At 38.6% G+C, this 21,898-nt stretch overlaps 1 protein-coding gene across 3 annotated transcripts in view; it reads right to left on the bottom strand.

Annotated features, from left to right (window-relative positions):
- The window catches only part of FBXL20 (F-box and leucine rich repeat protein 20), a 116,226-nt gene that overhangs the window by 7,381 nt on the left and 86,947 nt on the right, over positions 1-21,898 (bottom strand). For 2 of the 3 annotated variants that reach the window (XM_066263755.1, XM_066263757.1), the window contains exons 7-14: positions 14,723-14,818; positions 12,774-12,900; positions 11,492-11,566; positions 8,750-8,880; positions 5,886-5,946; positions 5,036-5,080; positions 2,443-2,499; positions 1,299-1,511 (exon numbers count right to left, since the gene is read on the bottom strand). In XM_066263755.1, coding sequence (XP_066119852.1) covers positions 1,299-1,511; positions 2,443-2,499; positions 5,036-5,080; positions 5,886-5,946; positions 8,750-8,880; positions 11,492-11,566; positions 12,774-12,900; positions 14,723-14,818 — 805 coding nt within the window. The other variant, XM_066263756.1, reaches the window with a different exon arrangement.

The raw sequence follows: 21,898 nt of genomic DNA, 5'->3' as shown, positions 1-21,898 counted from the left end.
ATGTACGAGGGGTACAAAGATGGTCAAGATAAAGATACTGCTGTAGCTAAAGTAAAGTAAGAAAGTGCTAAGTGACTTAAGAACATAGAAAGACTCTTGAAGATTCAGAGACGGACACGATTCCTGACAGCCAGGAACCCTGGTGTAAGTGGGCACGGGAGGGGTCCTGACTGAGCTGTGCTCTCCCCTTCTGGTGCAGAAGAGCCACGGCCAGAAGGACTCCCCATTGCAGTGCCGCTCTCAGTCCTCCAGGTCTGATGGGAGAGGAAGAGCTGAGGCCAACTGCAAACGAAGGTAAGGTCTGAAGCTCCTTTACGTGCTCAGGTGCCATATGGCCAACGTGGATATTTTAGAGGCTGGCTGCAAGGGATAACTAAGCACAGTGCCTTTCCCACAGCAGGTGTGAAACAGATGTTCCAATAAATGTCTGCTGAGCTGAATGATCTACTATCTAGATTCATCCAGCCTTCCATATCCTGCTTGCTGGCAACCTATCTCCTTCTCATCTGGCTGCACAGGGGCCTCTCTACTGTGAAGGTTGGGCAGAAAGAAAAAGGAAAAATTTATCTGATCCAGCTGTTGTCTTAAAGAATCAAACAAATGCCCTGGCAGGTTGGCTCAGTGGTAGAGCGTTGGCCTGGCATGCAGGAGTCCCGGGTTTGATTCCTGGCCAGGGCACAGAGGAGAAGCGCCCATCTGCTTCTCCACCCCATCCCCCTCTCCTTCCTCTCTGCCTCTCTCTTCCCCTACTGCAGCCAAGGCTCCATTGGAGCAAAGTTGGCCCAGGCGCTGAGGATGGCTCCATCGCCTCTGCCTCAGGCGTTAGAATGGCCCTGGTTGCAACAGAGAAACGCCCCAGATGGGCAGAGCATCGCCCCCTGGTGGGCATGCCGGGTGGATCCCGGTCAGGCACATGTGGGAGTCTGTCTGACTGCCTCCCCGTTTCCAACTTCAGAAAAATACAAAAAAAAAAAAAAAAAAAGAAACAATGTTTTCTGTATGTTATCCCTTTCTTTCCTTTACAACCAAACCTGACACATACTTTCTGACTCCAGGCATGTTACTAAGCTCCGGACATTACTGAGAAATGACTGGGAAGAGGCCTACTTTTCTTCCCTTTGGTGGGTATTTTCTACTAATTTTCCACCTGAAACCATAGCTTTAGGTTTGCTCTCCATTTTCCCCCACTTTGCTAAAGGTCCAAGTAAGTGTAAAAATATCAAAGGACTCTAACTCTAAACAGAAAAAGAAAAGAGGGCGCTGAGAGCAGAGCCGGAGAGTGCTGCGGCCATCTTTACCCTGAGTCTCTTGATTCCCGCCCGTGAGATCTGCTGGCAGTCATAGAGTTCTATCCGCTCCAGGCTGTGACAGCTCTTCAAGTGCTCCAGGGATGCGTCTGTGATAAGTGGGCAGTTGTCCAGTTCAATCACCTCCAGCTGGTCATGAGCACAGGCCCCGTTCCCCAGGTGACGAATTCCATCGTCTGTGATCAGCTCACAGTGAGACAGACTCTGCAGCCAAATGGAGCAAGGAAGGACACTGAAACACCTCATGGCGTTCTTCCAGCCACAGGTCTGTGCACCGTAAGAAAGGAGACTTCTCTGGTTTGACTTTGATGTACATGGAACCATCACTAGATTCATGCAGTGAAATGAAGAACGCTGGGATTCTGCTTTTGACAATCAATGATCAACACTTCTGTATTGATTCTAAATGTATTTTGTGAATTCATGTAATGACTAAAATAATTCATCAACAAAATAGGATACACCCCACCACCACCACCAAATACAAATGAGCACTTTTCTTCTGTACAGGGACAAGTGGGGCTCAAGCTTTTCCTGCACAAAAATCTCTGGAATTTGGACTAAATAATGATTACCTGGTACAGGGGACGCCTAGTTAATTAAATGAAGTGCATCTTACAGCGGTCAGATGTGGTTCTCTTCACATAAATCTCTTCACTTTATCAATCTGCCTTAAGTCCTTGGTTCTTACATGTGAAACTCAGAACTCTTGGCCCAATTTTGGATAGTAACATGCCATCAAACATACCAAAACTGAACCCAGATACACAATGGTCAGCCACCGTGCTCCCAGAAGCAGTAGCAGAGAACTCCCCCTAGTCAAGCCTTGATTGCTTCTGTTTTGGTCTCAAGATAGATTGCATTTTGGGCCATCTCATCCCCCAGACCTCTAGAAATTCAAGTTGGAGTATAATTCGTGTGGGAGGGAGAACTCATACTTTCCATGCCAGTTTTCAATCTCCAAGTATTGATACAGAAAACATTTAACATTTCCAGTTCCTCCCTTGGTCCTCTGTAAGCTGGCAATTTGGAGAAATATGCTTTCCTAAAACAGTAGCCAGACACCAAAAAGAAAGTAAGGACTGGGTTTTGAGTAAATCTAATAAACACATAAAACTTTCAGAGTCAAACTCACCAACACTTGAAGTCGAGGACAGTGTATAGAAAGTTGGATTAATGTGCTATCTGTTATCTGAAAGAAACACATAAGTTTATTTTAGGTAAAATTCCAAACAACTCATGGCTCATACCTCATTCTTGACTACCTTTGTAATCAAGACTGATATCCTGATCTTGATTATTAAGTAACAAAATCGGGGGGTTTAAAATCCCAATGGCTACCTGAACCTGTTCTTTGAGAAGCCAGGCTTGAATACATCTATAATAGTAACGTCTTCATCTTTGAACAGGTCTGTTGAAAACTGTTTTGTTTTAAAAATGAATGAAAATCTGTCCCCTCCTAACCTCTACCCCCTGGACTTTGTTCTATCTCCTTAGAACCATCACAGAAAACAACTGGAAGATACTGCTCCATGAAAAAAGTTAATGTAAGAACATCCTCAGATTTTTTTAGATAGTTGGCCTATATTTTATAAGCCCTGCCACAACTCAGGATTGATCATTTGGGTGTCAGTTATCTTGCCAAAGATAGCACAAAGGGGATGATAGAATCTGGGTTACCTACAAACAGCCAGGAAGAAATAACTCCTAAAGGAAGAGCAGTCTTTTATAGTTATCATGGGACAAAAAGTAAATCAGCACTTCTTTTCCAATTCTTCCAACTCTGAGATACTATAAAATTCTAATATATACAGCTTCACAGGGGCTAAGAAATATCAACAGGTGGGGATTTGGGGGAGGCAGGTATGTGCACATCACTTAGAAGGACTGACACTGGACGGGACATACCGGACACACAGGCACATGCAAAAGATAAATGGACATAAACAAATTTTAGTTCGGTAAAAACTAATAGTTGCTAAGCAGTGTTGGATAACAAATAATCTAGAAAAAATTGACCTCAATATTTACCCAGTATCTTCATTTTTACTATTAAAAAACCTCATTGCTTTATCTTCTTTTTAGGAGTCTCCCTTCAAAGTTTCTCCCCAATTAATTAACCTCAAAGCTCTTAAAATTGGTAAGAAAATTGTTAATAAAGAGTTATCTGGTTGCCTGCCTGAAGGACAGGGTTCCATACAAAGTCAGGTCTTCAAGGCTAATGATATAAGGGGTCCAGTTAAGCTACTGTAAAAAAGGACAGTGCTACTGTGGTAAGGTACCAAAAAGCTGCAAAATTAATATTGATATTTTAGGAGGAAAGGTCAGGCTTTCTGTCCAGTCCTTTCCTTGGGGAGGGAAGAGAGAAGAATGTAGAAGCTTCCTGACTTACAAGGACAATGGGTCATTTAGTTTTAACTATAGAATAAAGGTTGTCTGAGAAACTTCTTTTCTCTTCCAATAAGAGACAGAATTTACATACCACCCTACATTGATTTTGGCTCTTTCTCCCTTCCTGGAATCCTGAGAGTAACATACCTCTAGGCCAGGGGTCCCCAAACTTTTTCCACAGAGGGCCAGTTCACTGGCCCTCAGACCGTTGGAGGGCTGCCACATACAGTGGTCCTCTCACTGACCACCAATGAGAGGTGGTGCGGGGGGGGGTGGGGGTGGATAAATGGCCTTAGGGGGCCACATGCCACAGGCCGTAGTTTGGGGATGCTTGCTCTAGGCAAAGGAAGGGAGATAGACACTAAAAGATCTGTAAATGTCTTTGATTGTATTACCTTAAAGGTTTTAATGTTTCTATGGATCCCCTAAACAAATGTTACAAGCTTGTGTCATGATGCCATGCTCCCCCTAACCTGTATGTGGTCAAAGGGTATATAACCAGCCTCTGAAATGTATTTGGCGTGCACAATTTGGGTCGCAATGCCCATGTTAGTCATATGTGGCTGGCATATTAAATAAATTTCCTTTTTTTTTTTAACAGAGACAGAGAGAGAGTCAGAGAGATGGATAGACAGGGACAGACAGACAGGAACAAAGAGAGATGAGAAGCATCAATCAATAGTTTTTCGTTGCACATTGCGTTACCTTAGTTGTTCATTGATTGCTTTCTCATATGTGCCTTGACTGTGGGCCTTCAGCAGACCAAGTAACCCCTTGCTGGAGCCAGCGACCTTGGGTTCAAGCTGGTGAGCTTTTGCTCAAACCAGATGAGCCCGCGCTCAAGCTGGGAACCTTGGGGTCTCGAACCTCAGTCCTCCGCGTCCTAGTCCGACGCTCTATCCACTGCGCCACCACCTGGTCAGGCTAAATCTTCATCTTTAATAAAACCCTTCAAAATTCATCTGGACTTGGTGTCTCTACATAAACCCACGGAAGTGAGGTATGGTACTTTACAACACTACATATCAGTGTGCTAGGGCTTTAGTTATTGACCAGTATCAAAACGCTGTAAGTCTAAGAAAATATCTTTATGACTCAAATGTTTGGGTCTTCTTTCTTTCCAATGGCAATCCTGTGGATGGCAAAGATTTTCCTAGTTCCTGAACATATATACCACGAGCCTCTGCCTGGTGCGCCTGGGGGACACATCAGGAAGTGGACAGTCCGCAGTGCTGCGAGGCATGCACCACGCCAGGGAGCGGACGCGAATGTTCTCACGTGCAGGTTATGTAAGTTTCTATCATACTGCATTGCTGAGTAAAATTCCACAGTATTACCTGAACACACTCTTCCAGGTCCATCTTTTCAAGCTCATGGCAATTCTATAAAATACAAAACCAAACAATACAACAAAAACATTTAAAATATGAGAAAAATTTAAGGCCAGAAAACTAAGTGGTATTAAAGATCAATCTGTCTGAAATCAAATGCCCTTCCCCTTGCCCATTACATTGATCAAAGACAATACTAATTTTAAATACTATACAGCAATTTATGCTTTTACCCAGTGCACCACCACAGGTCAGGCCTATACAGCAATTTATAAGCCAGTCTAAGTACTAAAATCTTCTGGAGAATACAGAAAATCTCTTAAAACGTATCCACTTAAAACTAGGATTCTATATTTTGTTTGTCTGAGAGAAGAGAGAGGGAGAGAGAGGAAGACAGAGACAGAAAGGAAGAGAAATGAGAAGCATCAACTCACAGTTGCGTCCCGTTAGTTGTTCACTGATTGCTTTCTCATATGTGCCCTGACCGGGGGCTCCAGCCAAGCCACTGACCCCTTGCTCAAGGTAGCCACCTTGGCCTTCAAGCCAGCAACCTCGGGATCATGCTGATGATCCTGGGCTCAAGCCAGATGAGCCTGAGCTCAAAGCAGTGATGTCAAGGTTTTGAATCCGGGACCTCAGTGTCCCAGATCAAAGCTCCATGCACTGCGCCACCACTAACTAGTGGGGCTGGATTATGTTTTGTTTCTCCAACGTTACTCTCACCCTCAGTTGCACGCATCTAAATAACCAGGTAAGCTTTTTTCATGAAGCTCTAGAAAGTCCTTTAGTTTATCAATATGAACATGTGGAAAAGGAAGTCTCATTTAGGAATGTTGAGCCTGGAGACAATACTCACCCTGGCCAGAGTGGTAAAGCCTACATCTGTTAGTTGAGAACACCTTGCCACTTCTAATATTCTGTTAAAAAAACAAAGTGAGAGTCAAGACCTTGTTCCTTGAAAGCTGCATTTATGAAAACAGCAAGTATTTAAGAAAACAACTTCCTGTTCTCTAAGGCCTATATAACAGAGAATGCCATTAGTAGCTAAGCAAGTCTATGTACAGATCTTGCCATTCATTTTCATGGAGTCATCATCAAGTAGTCCTGTAAATACCACATTTCAGAGTGATTCAATCAGAAGAAAATAATAGAAACTTGTACTTAATGCCAAAATGCATGAGAAATGCATTTAAAAGGCTTCTTGATGGCACACTGCTTACTCCCCAGGGGGCAGCCTGCTCCTGGAAAACAATGAAACGGAGATAGATACCCTATTAATCTGTTGCTAGAGTAAATTATTCTCTTTCCCTATTATACACGTAGGTCCCCTCAGATTTAAATAGATTTGAAAATGTTATGAAGGGACTGGTTAATTACAAGTCTATCCCAAATATGAAATTCCATACTTATGAAAAAATACCCTTAAAGCTTCCTGCCTCCTCCCACAGGCTCCCAGGGAGGCCCAGTGCAGAGGGGGCTGAACTGGCAGGGACAGCTACACACCAACCTAAATACCAACCACAGGACCGGGGAATCAAAAGTAGCTTTGCTGTGAAAATTCTGCTGGCACCTGCACAATCGTACCATACAGTCTTTATATGTTTGCTTACAAATTACTTTAAAAAGTTAAAAAAAAAAACTAAGGTGTAAGAAAACCTTACTGATTATCAGTAAGAAATGTATGCTGTATCTAACGGAAAAGCATGAACTGATTGAACCCAAGTCAAGTATCACTTTTGAGAGCCACTCTGTCCTAACAACAAGAGAAACCGTGAAGGAGGAAGAAGCTGAATAACCCTCTCTATTTAAAACAGAAAGGGAATGGGTAGTACTTTCAGACAGGAGTTTGGCTACCTCCTTAGCTCCTGAATAAGACTCTACTCCTAGGCTTCTCATATTACTAATTTTGACCAACAAGTCTATAATCAATTAAGGAATTTTTATAGTGTAGGCACATTTTCTTTGATTATAATCAGGCCCATGGCCAGGTGATTACAAAAAAAGTTTTAATAAAGTTTTATTGATTTAAATGATTATTATATGTAAAACAGGTGGTTTCATGGGTTCTGGAGCTAGACTTCCTGGGTTTGAATCCTTGCTCCAGCACTTACTAGCTGTGAGACCATGAACAGGTTACTTGACCTCTCTGGGCTTCAGTTTTCTCATCTATAATATGGAAATAATAACAGTGCTTATATGCTGTTTGACGATTAAATAAATTTAATCTTTTTTTTTTTAATGTGCCTTGACTGCAGGCCTTCAGCAGACCGAGTAACCCCTTGCTTGAGCCAGCGATGTTGGGCTCAAGCTGGTGAGCTTTTGCTCAAACCAGATGAGCCCTCGCTCAAGCTGGCGACCTCAGGGTCTTGAACCTGGGTCTTCCAGATCCCAGTCCGACGCTCTATCCACTGCGCCACTGCCTGGTCAGGCACGATTAAATAAATTTATATTTGTGAGTCACTTAACGCCTAACATGACTAACATATTTATTTATTTATATTTTTATTTTTTTACAGAGACAGAGAGAGAGTCAGAGAGAGGGATAGACAGGGACAGACAGACAGGAACAAAGAGAGATGAGAAGCATCAATCATCAGTTTTCCGTTGTGACACCTTAGTTGTTCATTGATTGCTTTCTCATATGTGCCTTGACTGTGAGCCTTCAGTAGACCGAGTAACCCCTTGCTCAAGCCAGCGACCTTGGGTCCAAGCTGGCAAGCTTTGCTCAAACCAGATGAGCCCACGCTCAAGCTGGCAACCTTGGGGTCTCAACCCTGGGTCCTCTGCATCCCAGTCTGATGCTCTATCCACTGCGCTACCACCTGGTCAGTCAAGTTTTATGTTAAACAAAGGTATAGGGAGGTCAAAATAGTGTGTGCATGCTCTTACATAATCATATGGGTTTGCTTCCATGTGCATGCTAACAGAGCGTTCTTCATAAAGGTTTACCCACTCCTATATTTAGGCAGAGAGGTAGAGTCATAAAGAAATAAAGCTTGCTCTAAAATACCATTAATCGGCATAAAGGAGGTCCTCCTGCAGGGCTGTTTTCTCTTTTCAAATACTCTGTGCTATGTACCTGGCATCATCATTACAAAGTAAGTGGCCACAGGATGGGCTTTCAAAAACTTTCTTCAGCAAGGAATCACAGGTACTCCTTAATTTGTGATGGGATTATGTCAGATAAACTCCACATAAATTGAAAATACTGATAAAGTAAAAAAGGCATTTAATACCCCCAACCCACTGAACATTATACTTAGCTTAGCCAACTGTAAATGTGCTCAGACACTTATTTTAGCCTAAAGTGAGGCAAAGTCATCTAACACATCTTATTTTATAATAAAATGTTGACTATCTCATGTAATTTATTATGTGTATCAATTTCATACCATCATAAAGTCAAAGAATCCTAAGTTGAACCACTGTGAGTTAGAAACTGTTTGTATATGAAAGCATTACAAAGAGAGAATACCTTATTTCTTTTCTCAAATAATAAAATAAAATGATTTTTTTTTCCAGTATGGATAGCAAGAAGTAGAAAATGGTGACTATTATCCCTGGGTTCAGGCCAATTACAGGTAATCAAATAAACTATAAAGCAAGGAGGAGGCATGTGAAAGGGCATCTCCTTTAAAAATTTCAAGGTTCCAAAGAATAAATATAAGTGGAGGCCTCTGTACTTTTCCCAATTTTTTGAGCTAAACAAGAGATGTTTACCTAAGCCGTGGGCAGTTCTGACCTAGAGCACTCAGGATGGCATCTGTGATGTTGGAGCAGCCGGAGGCACAGAGGGACTGTAACTTATGGCACCCTCTGCATATAGTAATGAGGCCTTCATCTGTGATTTGCTAAAAAACAAGAGCAAAACCCCCCACAGATATCAGTAACTTAGCAGAACAAAAAGAAGGAAAAAAAATGTTACCTCAGTGAAAATCAGTACCAAAAAGAAGTAAAAGGAGATGTAACATTAATCAGGTGGCAGACCTAAAGGAAAATGAACACACTGTTTCTTCCTTCCAGTTCCTGTTGACTGATTTAGTTTGCAAGAGAATCTGTGCTCATTTTGGGGTCAAGGGAAGATGCTATAATGATTTAACCTAATCAACTGGGAACAGCATGGGGTGCATCATGGTGCACATTCAATTAAATGGTTTTAAAACCAAGACAAAAAATAAGAATGGCAATATTTTAATACTATAAACACATTAAGTTCAAAATTGATACTAAGTTACTAAAAAAATAAAGTAAAACAACATGTGGATGACAGCTGCAATCTCCTATCAACTACAGATACATTTATTTCCATATTTTTGTTTTCTAATAAAGAATATTATAGTTTATGGAGATGAATAGTTGCATTCAACTCAAATATAATTTTGTATGATTTAAATTATTTGAAAATGAAAAACAACCAAGGTGTTGCATTAAAAAAAAAGTCAGGTATAAATGTATTAACATGTTGGATACAATCAGATATAACCAGAACTACTTCAATTTGTCCTGCTAGAGCCACTAATTTTGAGTAATTCTCAGAAAAGCTCTCCTGTCATCTCTGTTTAATCAGTGTCCTTAGATTGCAAGGAACACTGAGAAAAAGAAAATCAAACTTTAAATAGTCACTGCTTAAATCAGTCCTTTCTCAATATTGTACAACTGAAACAAAATACAGATAAAAAATGGATGCTAAGGCAGATATGAGATTTGTCATGAGGATAAATTAATGAGATATAGATATACATTGAAGAATCTAAAAAAGTGCTGGGCTAATATGCAGTATCATTATTACTAAACATGGATAACTGAAATGTAAGGGAGGAAGTAGCAATCAATAAACATGAATAGTTAGCAGGCCGATGGACTTTATATCACACAATATCAGTAAAGTATTGTAGGGCTGTACTTCTTTTCCTTTCTAATGTCTTTAAAATTTTCTAACTGAATTTATAGGGGTTGACAATAGTTCATGAATCCTTTTTAATGTTTTGAAGTCTATAAGGAATTACTGAGGCAGGCAAGAGAAAAAATTGTATTGCCTTTTAACTTTAAATTTTAGAGTAAAATTTACTAAAGTTTTATGTTTTCAAATTAGTCAAGAAAAAGAGAATAGATCAAGAATGTATTTTGGTCACTTTAATCTCAGCAGAAACATGAAGTCTTACTAGTGTTGAGAATTACATTTCATCACATTGTATAGAAGGAATGTCAAAGAAGTGGCTTGTGCCCTATTATCTGAGTGAGAGAAACAGCCAAATAAACACATGATAGAACTGGTTCTTATGCTTATCAACTGTGCTTTCTGCCTGCTGGAAGGGTCAACAAACAAAACTAAAATGGTAAATGATAGGTATGGCATGTATGTATTTATGCATATGTGCAAAGGTGCATGCAACATATATATACACACATATGTGCAGAATGTGTGTGTGTATGCACATAAATAAAATCTGAAGATGCCCAGGGAATAGTTTCTTTCCTATCCCCATAAGATGGTGGTTTCATGTTTACAATAGTTGTATAACCTCTTTCTTTCAGGCCAAATATTTCAGTTTCATAAATGACATTATGCAAAGTCTGACTGTTAGCCGCTATGGCAATCAGAATTAAAAGGAAGGGATGGTGAGACTGAAAATGAATGTCTTCCTTTAACAGTCTCCAGAAGCCTCCTAAGCAGATCGTTACCAGGAAGCACCACCTTGTAAGGGCTAGAACGGCAAGCTGTTTAAATTGCTCAAAATGTGGCACCTTTAAACTAAAGTATCACCTCTAAACTAAACAACCACTGTGCTCTCAAGTTTCAGATGATTACATAAGAAGGGGAGGGTATAATAAACAGAAGGCTTAGTAAAAACAAGGAAAACCCTCATTAACTTTTTTCATTGCTGCACACATATGTGCTTTTCAAGGCAAAAGAGAGAAGCTAAAGGTGTGTTGTCAATGTTCTAGGACCCTGAATAGTTTCAGTAAATTCATAAGTAAAACAGGAGTTTTGGGGATAGACACAAAAATGTTGATAGTCAAATGTGATCTATAAATACTAACTACTTGAATACAATTTAAAGGGTTCATTTTGCTCATCAACTGTTCAGATCAGTGGTTTCCAATAGTTATCACCCACTGATAAGATATTAATAATCAATGGGGTTGCAATAAACTTACCAAAAAATATTTTAAATACTGAAGTTTTGAATAATTTAATTATAAAAAGTAGAGTATTCTTAAGTAGAAAAGACAAGGATGAAATTATAGGTAGCCTATTTGGAATTCTGAATAAGCTACCCGCTTATCTATGCCAGAGCCTCTGGAAGAGAGCATCGTGAAGCTAGTCAAGAATTATCTCTGTGTGTATTGTGTTCCCAGGGTTGAAGCAGAAGAACCACTGGTCTTGATGACCAAAACTCTTACAGTAATAATACAGAAATCAATTAGTAATACAGAAGAGCTGTGGAAAGGTCTGCTTACTAAGCAGGTCTGCAAGTTCAAAGTCACCAGTTCAGGACAGTGTGCCCCTATGTACTTGAGAGCTTCATCTTCTAGCTAGAAAGATTAAAAAGAGAGAAAAAATGATTACTAACATTGTTTCAAAGGACAAAGATTTAAGAATGCACACATTCATCAATACACTCTAACTTTGGCCAAGTTTCAAAAAACATTGAATCATGATCACATAAAGGTGCAACTGATATGATCAGTATGTTCTATTTTTTATCAGTTCTTAGCACATCAAATTCTTATTATCATGAAATCAAGGAAAAGATAAAATAAACACTGTCTAATGTTTGTGGGTTTTTCTTCAGATAAATATACTTAGCCACATTTTGCTGAGCACTTATGAAGCAAAAAGAATTTTCATGTTTCTACACTCCCTGCATATTTGGGAGAAGTTGAGAATGGAACCCACAGTTTCTCTGCTGCTGGCAGATCAGTGCCATGAGCACAGTGCTGAGAACAGATGGCAAGTAATTGATTATAATGATGCATTCCAATCAATATTTTTCAGGATTCCATAAATAACCAGACGCTCATGCTGTTGTTTTAAGGTAGTCATACTTCCAAAGCTCTGTTTCAAAAAATGGAACATCGCCCATAACAGTGAAAAAATGGGGGCATTTTTAATGGAACCCAAAGCGTGGGTTTAGTAACCATTAAAAAACCAAGGTACTAAGAGCCTAGCCCTGCTCTGACAGTTACTTCTAAACCTACTCTTGGTCATTTCCATGCCAATTCTTTCTAGTAATATTTTTAATGACAAAATGCTGGGTTTGTAATGTGACTGGCAGGAAATAAGCATCAACAGTATAAAATGTAGGTTGCTGTATACTTGGCACGTTTAAAAAAACTAGTGAAAACTGCCAAGACCATCTTCCTTGCCTACCCAATTCAAGGTGTCAGGCAGTAACAACACGGCACATTTTCTTTTCAGATTAAATTGCATGGAATTCTTCTTGTCTGTGGTGCTTGCTCAGTACGATTTCTGTCTCGCCAACCTGCCTTCCCTCAAAACAAAACTTTATTTTTGGTCAGTTGTGAATTCTTCTATTCTTCTCCTCTCTCTCTCTCTCTCTCTCTCTCTCTCTCTCTCTCTCTCTCTTTCTTCTACTCTAAGGAAAATACTAATTTTTGGTAAACAAGTGTCTTTGGTCAATAATACAAAACAATTACATATTCTTTAAGCCAACATCTTGGGGCTGCCTACCAAGTTCACGGTTTCTCCATCCTTCACAAGCACTACATGGAGGATTACCTGTGTGCAGCCTTTCAAGAACAAGGCCTTGAGACCCCCACAGCCTCTCACTAGTGCTTGGATGCCATCCTTCGTTACTTGGTCACACCAGGAAATGTTCAACTGCTCCAACAGTGGACATCCCTCACTTGGGATAAAACAAAATGAAACGTAAGACTAAATCCAGTTCCAAAGGCACTAAAGTCTTATTTTATAGGCCATTTAATCAGGAAGTGAATAGAGCCCCATGCTCTCACACAAGAATATAAACATTTACTTAACATAGACTTAGAACACAGGCAAACCCTTCACAAGGTCTGTGGTGTTCAAGTGGGACTACATCCCTAGGAGGGCTAGCTCAAATTCAGTTTAACCAACAAGCACAAAGCACAATATTGTTTTTCAGATATATTAGCTTTTAATGGAGGTTTATACTTTTCAAATACTATTCTTTTTGCACTTATCAGATATTTCCAAGTTCCCTAGATAGAAAATGAAAATTAGGCGACTTATTCAAGGTTGACCAAGTAATTAATGAAGAGTTTAGAGTCAAACCAAGATTCTCTATAAATAATTCTATTACTTATCAAAGTATTAATGAGGACATTAAAACTTTTATTTACCACAGGCTGAATTTAAGATGATATATTATACTTGATCTCTGGCTTCTATCAAATAATAACTTCATCTTTGATCTTTGATTTCATGTTTGAACTATGGAACAATCCCAAGATCTATGTCACTCTTTGGAAACTATTGATTTAACTGTTTTACAAAATAAAGCCAGGGGATCTTGATTCAAGTTCATTCTTCAACATTAGTAGTGTAACTTCAGGTAAGTCACTTTAGGAAGCCTGCCTGCTCGAACCTCTCAATCCCAAATTAGCCACAACCACTCCTCTGTTCTCCCCAAACTGCTGCCCTTCTATCCCCAGCACTTACCACGCGGTAACATGTCACCTAATGTTGTTGCTTTCTTTCTCCTATTAGACTCTGAGCAACTTAAGGGCAGCAACAATATCCTATTCAGTTACATCCATGGCTGAATCATACTATCCGGCATTTAACAATGTTTTAGATTTTCTACCTGTAAAGTGTCTGTGGTGTCTATAGCTACCTCACAAGGTTTTTTAAAAAACTGAGATCATTTATGTGAATATTTTATAAACTATAAATGTACTTATATTATCCTACACAGCAAACAGCCTCAGATACATATGTGCTCAATATTCATAAAAAAGGTCTAGGATTGCTTATACCCTTAAGTAAATCAACATTCTTTCTTTTAATAGCTTACTTCCTACTATTCATAAATGCAACCAAAGCATGTGACCATAAAAGGCTGACAGAAAGTTACAAAGAGCATGGGCATCTCACCTTCCTTTATGATATATTTTCTGTAATGTACTTAAAAAAATACATTAACATAAAAACTTACTGAGTGTTTACTACACGCTAAACAATTTGTATATAATTATGTTAAAACACATGAAACTCATTTTTATAAGCTAAAAGCTGTTGGGATATGGGTAACGTTATTTGGTTTGGCTTAATATTATCAAATAATAATAGTACTATTTAATCCTAGCAACGAACCTCTGAGATAACAAGGAAAAACTCACAAAGGTCACATTTATTCAAGGCTCCTGGTTAATAACCGACTCCAGAGCACTGCTTTAAGCACAAAATGTGTGTCATTTGGGGGTGGAGGGGGGAGAAGGAAGGAAGTCTTCATAAAAACCTAATCATTTGTGTATAAATTGTAGTAGTATGTTTAGAAATCCTAATTACCTCTCATCATATGTCACCTGTCCTCTACATAATTTGAGCAAGTGGTAAGATAGAAGATCTCTTCTGAACTATAGTACACATCCACAAAACATGGTTTCCCTCAATTCCAACTTTATGCCAGTTATTTTTAAAAAATAAGTATCTGTTCTGATTTTTGGACAAACTTATAAGAAATTTACCTCAGAGCTTTTAGAGACATATTCGTTATAGATGTGCAGGAAGCCAAGTCAAGGTGCCTGAGTTTGGAACAGAACTTGCTAAGGCTAGCACACGTACTGAAAAACAGAAAAAGCAGAAAATAATAAACAAACAAATAATAACACATCTTTAGTACACTAAACACAATTTTCATTAAACACGTGTATATATAAGAACAGTACAATTTCCATCCCCCCAATGAAAGCAATTATAAAGCCCGGGACTTTCCACAAAGAGGAGAGCCCAGTGCCATTACAAAGGATAAAAAAGGCTGTAATGCCTGACCAGACGGTGGCGCAGTGGCTAGAGTGTCGGATTGGGATGCGGAAGGACCCAGGTTCGAGACCCCGAGGTCGCCAGCTTGAGCGCGGGCTCATCTGCTTTGAGCAAAGCTCACCAGCTTGGACCCAAGGTCGCTGGCTCGAGCAAGGGGTTACTGTCTGCTGAAGGCCCGCGGAGAGGTACATATGAGAAAGCAATCAATGAACAACTATGGTGTAGCAACGAAAAACTGATGATTGATGCTTCTCATCTCTCTCCATTCCTGTCTGTCTATCCCTCTCTCTGACTCTGTCTCTGTAAAAAAAAAAAAAAAAAAGGCTGTGATGTGTATGAGAATTTGCACGAGGGGAGGATGGTGCTTTATTCATATATGGAAATGTTAATAGCTATTAAGAGCAAACTGCATATGTGCTGATAAAGAGAGCTACATGCATTTTGCAAATCCAGGAGCAGCAGAAAGCTAGTACCTGCTAGCAAGTGGTGAGACATGAAGACTGAAAGCTCTGTGGCTTCTCTTTCACTTAAATCTCCACTTAAAATAACCTTATACATGGCAGTTAAATAACTGGATTTTTACAAGACATACAGAGAATGGACCAGTATTGGGCTGAAATAAGCTAAGTTATATAACATTACTTGCTACTTTCCTTTATGAGTTTCTTTCTTCTTTTTTTAGAAAGGAGAGAGAGAGAGAGAGAGAGAGAGAGAGAGAGAGAGAGAGAGAGAGAGAGAAACAGAAGGGGGAGGAGCAGGAAGCATCAATTCCCATTGTGCCTTGATCAGGCAAGCCCAGGGTTTTGAACCAGTGACCTCAGTGTTCCAGGTCGATGCTTTATGAGTTTCTTAAAGGCTCTTTTTCCACAGTGGTCAAGTTTTCAGTTTAATTTTTTTAACTTACTATGAACATTTTTAAATACACCCAAGCACAGTGTGTATTTGTGAATAGACAAAGCACATGTACCATCCTTAAGTTCCTACACTTATCAATATTCTACTATTTCTATTTTATCCATTTCCCTCCTCTTTTTGTTCCAGTATTTTAAAGCAAATCCCAGACTATTTCACCTGTAAATATTTCAGGACATATTTTTAATAGTTAAGGACCTTAATTCTTTCATATCTGATATCCAGACTGTACTCAAGTTTCCCCAATTCTCTCAAAAATACCTTTATCAAGTTGATTTGATCAAATTAAGATGCAAGTAAGAACCATACATTATAGTATTTGGCTGTTTCTTAGGTTTTTGTGTAGACCTGGGCTTCCATTTCTTCCGGCTAGATGCCTACGAGGAGAATTGCTAGGTCCTATACTAAGCTTATGTTTGACTTTTAAAGAAACTGCTAAACTGCTTTCTAAAGTGGTTGTACCATCTTCGATTCCCACCAGCAACCTATGACGGTCCCAGTTTCTCCACATCTTTTCCAACCAACACTTGACATTGGTCTTTTTTTTTGTGATAGCTATTTCCATGAGTATAGAGTGTAATCCTCTACTGGGGTTTTATTTTGCAATTCTGTAATGCATACTACATTGGCTACAATCTCCAACTGAATGCTAAAAATGGCAGACAACATCCTTGCCTTGATTCTGACCTTAGGTGAAGCATTCAGTCTTTTACCATTAAGTATGATGGTTAGCAACAAGTTTCTCATAGATGCTTTTGACCAGTGAGGACACTCCCTTCTATTCCTAGTTTATTGAGAAGTTTTATCATGAATGGGTGCTGGATTTTGTCATGTGCTCTTTCTATCTAGATGTGTTAGTTATCTATTGTTGCATAACAAATGATCCTAAAGTGAGCAGTTTAAAACAACAAACATTTACTATCTCAGTTTTTGTGGGCCAGGAATACTGGCAAAGGTAGCTTAGCAGGGTGCCTCTGACTCAGGGTCTCTCACAGAGCTGTAATCAAGATACTGGCCACAGTTGCAATCATCTCAAAGGTTAACTGGGTACAGATTCCCTTCCAAGCTCATTTAAGTAGCTTTTGGCAGACCTCAGAAGATCCAATTCCAACTCCACTCATTTAGTTTTTGGTAGGTTTCAGGGCCCCACTGGCTGTTGGCCAGAGCCCTCAGTTCCTTGCCACATGGGTCTCTCCACAGAACTACAGGGCAACTTGCCTTGCTCCCACCCTCAAATCAGAGCCATGAGAAAAAAGTACAGCAATATAGAAGTAACAATCTTTTTGTAACCTATTCTCCAAAGTGACATCCAATTTCTTTTGCACTGTTCTATTGTTAGAGATGAGTCCTTAGGTCCAGAGCACACTCAACAGGACAGGAGTACACAAGGGTGTGAATACTAGAAGGTTCTTAGAACTTATTTGAGGGTCATTTTAGAGGCTTACCTATCACACTGAGATGATCATGTGGCTTCTTTATTCCCGAGGGCAGTAAATCTCACCAGCTGTCTACTGCAGTGGTGGGATTGAGCTGGTTCGCACTGGTGCAGCAGAATTGATACCTAAATTTTTGTTGAGTCTGGCGAACTGGTTGTTAAAAATGGCACTTGTAATCAGGGTTCTCTCTAAGCTGGGCGCCTGGGCAGCTGCCCAATATGGAAATCACAAATTTATATTCCTTACTCTTTTAACATTCATCTGCACAATAGCGTATTCTAAACGCCTATAATAATGTTGATTTCATCATAGGTGAAAAAACTTGACGGAACTATGCTTGTAATATTTATTTATTCATTTCATAAAACTCATTATACTTTTGATGAAATACCATATTTTAATTCCCTCATGTTTGTTACTTCGGTAAACAAACATATAACGTAAAGAGAAAAAGTGCCAAACAACCAGGGGGGTGACAAGCTGTCACTGGAAATATCTAAAATAACAGTTCTATTGTTTTTTGTCAGGTATTTAATATTTCTTCATTAATATTTTTAAACTCTTATAACATCATCTAGTTTTGTGTACCTCTTTTATTGTTCTTATTGAAGTATTAAATACATAAAATAATAAACTACCTTTCGGTATATCACTTTTTTATACTTAAAATGGTCATTAAGGCAGAGAACCAGTTGTTAAATTATTTGAATCCTACCACTGACCTACTACTGTACAAACCAAGTCAAGAATGGTTCTGACATTTTTAAATGGTTGAAAAGAAAATCAAAAGAAGATACTATTTTGTGACGTGAAAATTCTATAAAATTCAAATCTTAGAATCCAGAAATAAGGTTTTATTGGACTGCAAATGCTCATTTGCTTATGCATTGTCTATGGCTGCTTTTGTAAAACACTGGCAAGCTGAATAGATGTGACAAAGACTGTAAGGCCACTTATATTTCTGGAATAAATCCCACCTGGATATGATCCAAAATCCTTTTACATGTTGCTGGATTCAGTTTGCTAAAGTTTTTTGGTATCTCTGTTTCTGAGGGACATAGATCAGTAGAGTTCCTTTTATTGTGATATGTTTGCTAGACTTGGTATCAGAAAAATACTGGCTTCATAAATGAATCTTTCCTCTTCTTTTTAAATGAGTAACTTTGAAGATTGGTATTATTTCTTCTTTAAGTATTTGATGGAACTCACTAGTAAAGTCATCTGGGTCTGTGCTTTTTCTTTGTGGGATAATTTTAAATTTTCACTGAATTTACTTAAGAACCTACTCAGATTCTATTTTTCTCTTGAGTTAAATGTGGTAATAAGTACTGTCTCAGGAATTTGTCCATTTCTCTGAATTGTCTAATTTGTTAGTATATTTATGATATCCCCTTTATAATCCTTTAAATCTGTCTTTTGGGTACTTTGTCCTCATCTTAATTCCTGCTTTTAATAATTTGTGTCTTCTCTCTTATTTTCTTAGTCGTTTGCCAAGTTTATTAAATTTTTTAAAGAACCAGTTCCATTATTTATTACTATTTTTGTTTCCTATTTCACTGATAGCCAATATATATTATTTCCGTCTTCTGATTGCTTTGAGCTTAGTTTGCTCTTTTTCTAATTTCTTAATGTTGAAGGTTGTTATTGCCTCGAGCTTTTCTTTCCTTTTTTCTGATACAGGAATTCAGAGCTTTAATACTGCTTTAGCTGCACCATGTAAGTTTTGATAGCTCTTCATTTTCATTCAGTTCAAAATATTTTAAGAGTTTCTCTTACAATTTTTGTCTTTAACAAATAGGTTACTTAGAAGCATACCTATTAATTTCCAAACATTTGGAGTTTTCCCAAATTTTGTTCAGTTATGAATTTCTAGTTTATTTCTCTAGTTCTGGTCAGAGAACATATTTGGTATGCTTTTAATCTTTTTAAATTTATTAAGGCTTGTTTAGTGCCCCAATCTATGCTTTATCCTGCAGAATGTTCCAAAGTCTGTAAGGAACATTTATTCTGTAACCAATGGGTGGAGTGTTCTATTTGCATAGTATGTATTTTTTCATGTTTCCTTTCAAATCTATCTGTGTCTTCAATTCTAAGGGACGTCTCATAGAAAGCATATAGTTGGGGCCTGCTTTTTATAGACCACACTAACAGTGTGACTTTCTGGTGAAGTACTTATATTTAGTCTGTCCACATTTAACAGAATTGATACAGCTGGATTTTATCTCCCTCTTTTTACTATCTTTTTCAATTTGTTTTATGCATTTTTTTGTTTCTCCTTTACTGTTTTCTTGTGGTAAGTGTAACATTTCAACTCCTTTGTTAATGTTTTTCTATTTTTTGTTATATTCTTATAATTTGCTCACAGATTACAATATGTATCTTAACTTACCATAATATATTTCATAATAGTTTAATTCTCATAAAACAGGCATTTTGTTTCAATATATCACCATTCCTTCCTCCCTCCTTGCTATTATTTTCCTATGTACAAATACATTTCATACATTACTTCTATATATCGTATACACCTAATACAATATTATAGTTATTGCTTTATACAATTCATGTTTCAAAGAAGAGCAGATGTGAGAAAACTGTATTTTTAGATTTACCCACACAGTTACCATTTCTGATGCTCTTCATTACTAATTCCTATGGATCTGAGTTATTGTTCAGTATTTCCTTTCATCTCGAAGGACTTCCATTAATTTCTTGCAAGGCACACCCGCTAGCAACGAATTCTCTCCATTTTTGCTTATGTGGGTATGTCATTATTTTCCCGCACTTAAAAAAAGTTAATTTTAATTTTTCCATTGATTTGAGAGAAAGGAAGGAAGGGGGGGGGCAAAAGAGGAGAGGGAGATGCTGGTATAAAGAAACTTACTGCTCTGTCAGTCATATGAAAGTATAGCACACACAATTACAGTAGTAGGCTACACCATCTAGGTTTATGGAAGTACACACTATGATGTTTGCATGACAAAATCACCTAACAATGCATTTCTCAGAGCGTATCCCTGTTGTTAAACAGCATGACTGTATACAATTTATCAGGCTGAACAAGTTTATTTAGAAACTTTATTAGTGGGTGTTTTAATTTTGTAAAATGCTTATCGGATCTACTGAGATGATCATATGACTTTTCTTCTTTGATCTGACAACCTCACATTTCTGGGATAAATCCAAATTGGTTACAATTTATTACTCTTTTCATATACTGTCGGATTCAATTTGATAATATGTTGTGCATGAGGGATATTGGTCTATAGTTTCCTTCTCTTGTAATTGTTGTCTGATTTGGTATCAGGGTAACAATGGCTTCATAAAATGAGTTAGAAAAGTCTTCCCTCCTTTATTTTTTTGAAAAATTTAAAATATGACCAGTATTGTTTCTTTTATTATTGATTGTGTGTAGAGAGACAGAGAGGGGAATGGAGGGCACCAGAGACAGAGAGAGAGAGAAAGAGAAAAGCTTTCATTTGTTGTTCCACTTAGTTCTGCATTCATTGGTTGGTTCCCATTATGTGCCCTGACTGGGGATTGAACCTGCAACCTTGACATACTGGACTAATGTTCTAACCAACTGAGCTAACCGGCCAGAGAAAGATCAGTATTATTTCTTTCTGAAATGTTCACTGACATTGGATACTGAAGCTATCTAAGCCTGGAGTTTTGATATTTTGCTTTTGTAATGATTGTTGTGGTTATAAGGTTTTCAATCATCAATCCAATTTTTAAAGATATAAGACTATTCAGATTTTCTACTTCTTCTTGTCAACTTTGGCAATTTTGTATCTTTCAAGAAATTTTTCCATTTCATTTAACTTGTCAAATTTATTGGCATAAAGTTATCCTTTAAATTAATGTGTGGAATCTGTAGTGATGTTTCTTTTTGCAATCTCGGTATTGGCAATTTGTGTCCACATTCCTAACTGATCTCAAGAGGCTTATTGATTTTACTTCAAAGAACCTATTTCTGGTTTTATGAATTGTTTATTTTTTATTTCATTGATTTTTACCATTACCTTTTCTATTTCCTTCCTTTTACTTATTGTGGACTTCCTTTTTATCCAGTTTTGTAAGGTGGAAGATTAGATCCTTGATGTTAAGCTCTTCTTTTCTTTTCTTTTTTTTGTATTTTTCTGAAGCAGGAAACGGGGAGAGACAGTCAGACAGACTCCCGCATGCGCCCGACCGGGATCCACCTGGCACGCCCACCAGGGGCGACGCTCTGCCCACCAGGGGGCGATGCTCTGCCCCTCAGGGGCGTCGCTCTGACGCGACCAGAGCCACTCTAGCGCCTGGGGCAGAGGCCAAGGAGCCCCAGCGCCTGGGCCATCTTTGCTCCAATGGATCCTCGCTGCGGGAGGGGAAGAGAGAGAGAGGAAGGGGGGAGGGTGGAGAAACAAATGGGCGCTTCTCCTATGTGCCCTGGCCGGGAATCGAACCTGAGTCCCCCGCACGCCAGGTCGACGCTCTTCTTTTCTAATACTGTTATCCCCCACTTTTCAAAAAGTTTGCTTTATACCACAT

The sequence above is a fragment of the Saccopteryx bilineata genome, chromosome 2 (assembly GCF_036850765.1).
Source record: "Saccopteryx bilineata isolate mSacBil1 chromosome 2, mSacBil1_pri_phased_curated, whole genome shotgun sequence".
NCBI lineage: Eukaryota > Metazoa > Chordata > Mammalia > Chiroptera > Emballonuridae > Saccopteryx > Saccopteryx bilineata.
This window is presented reverse-complemented; position numbering and strand designations above follow the sequence as displayed.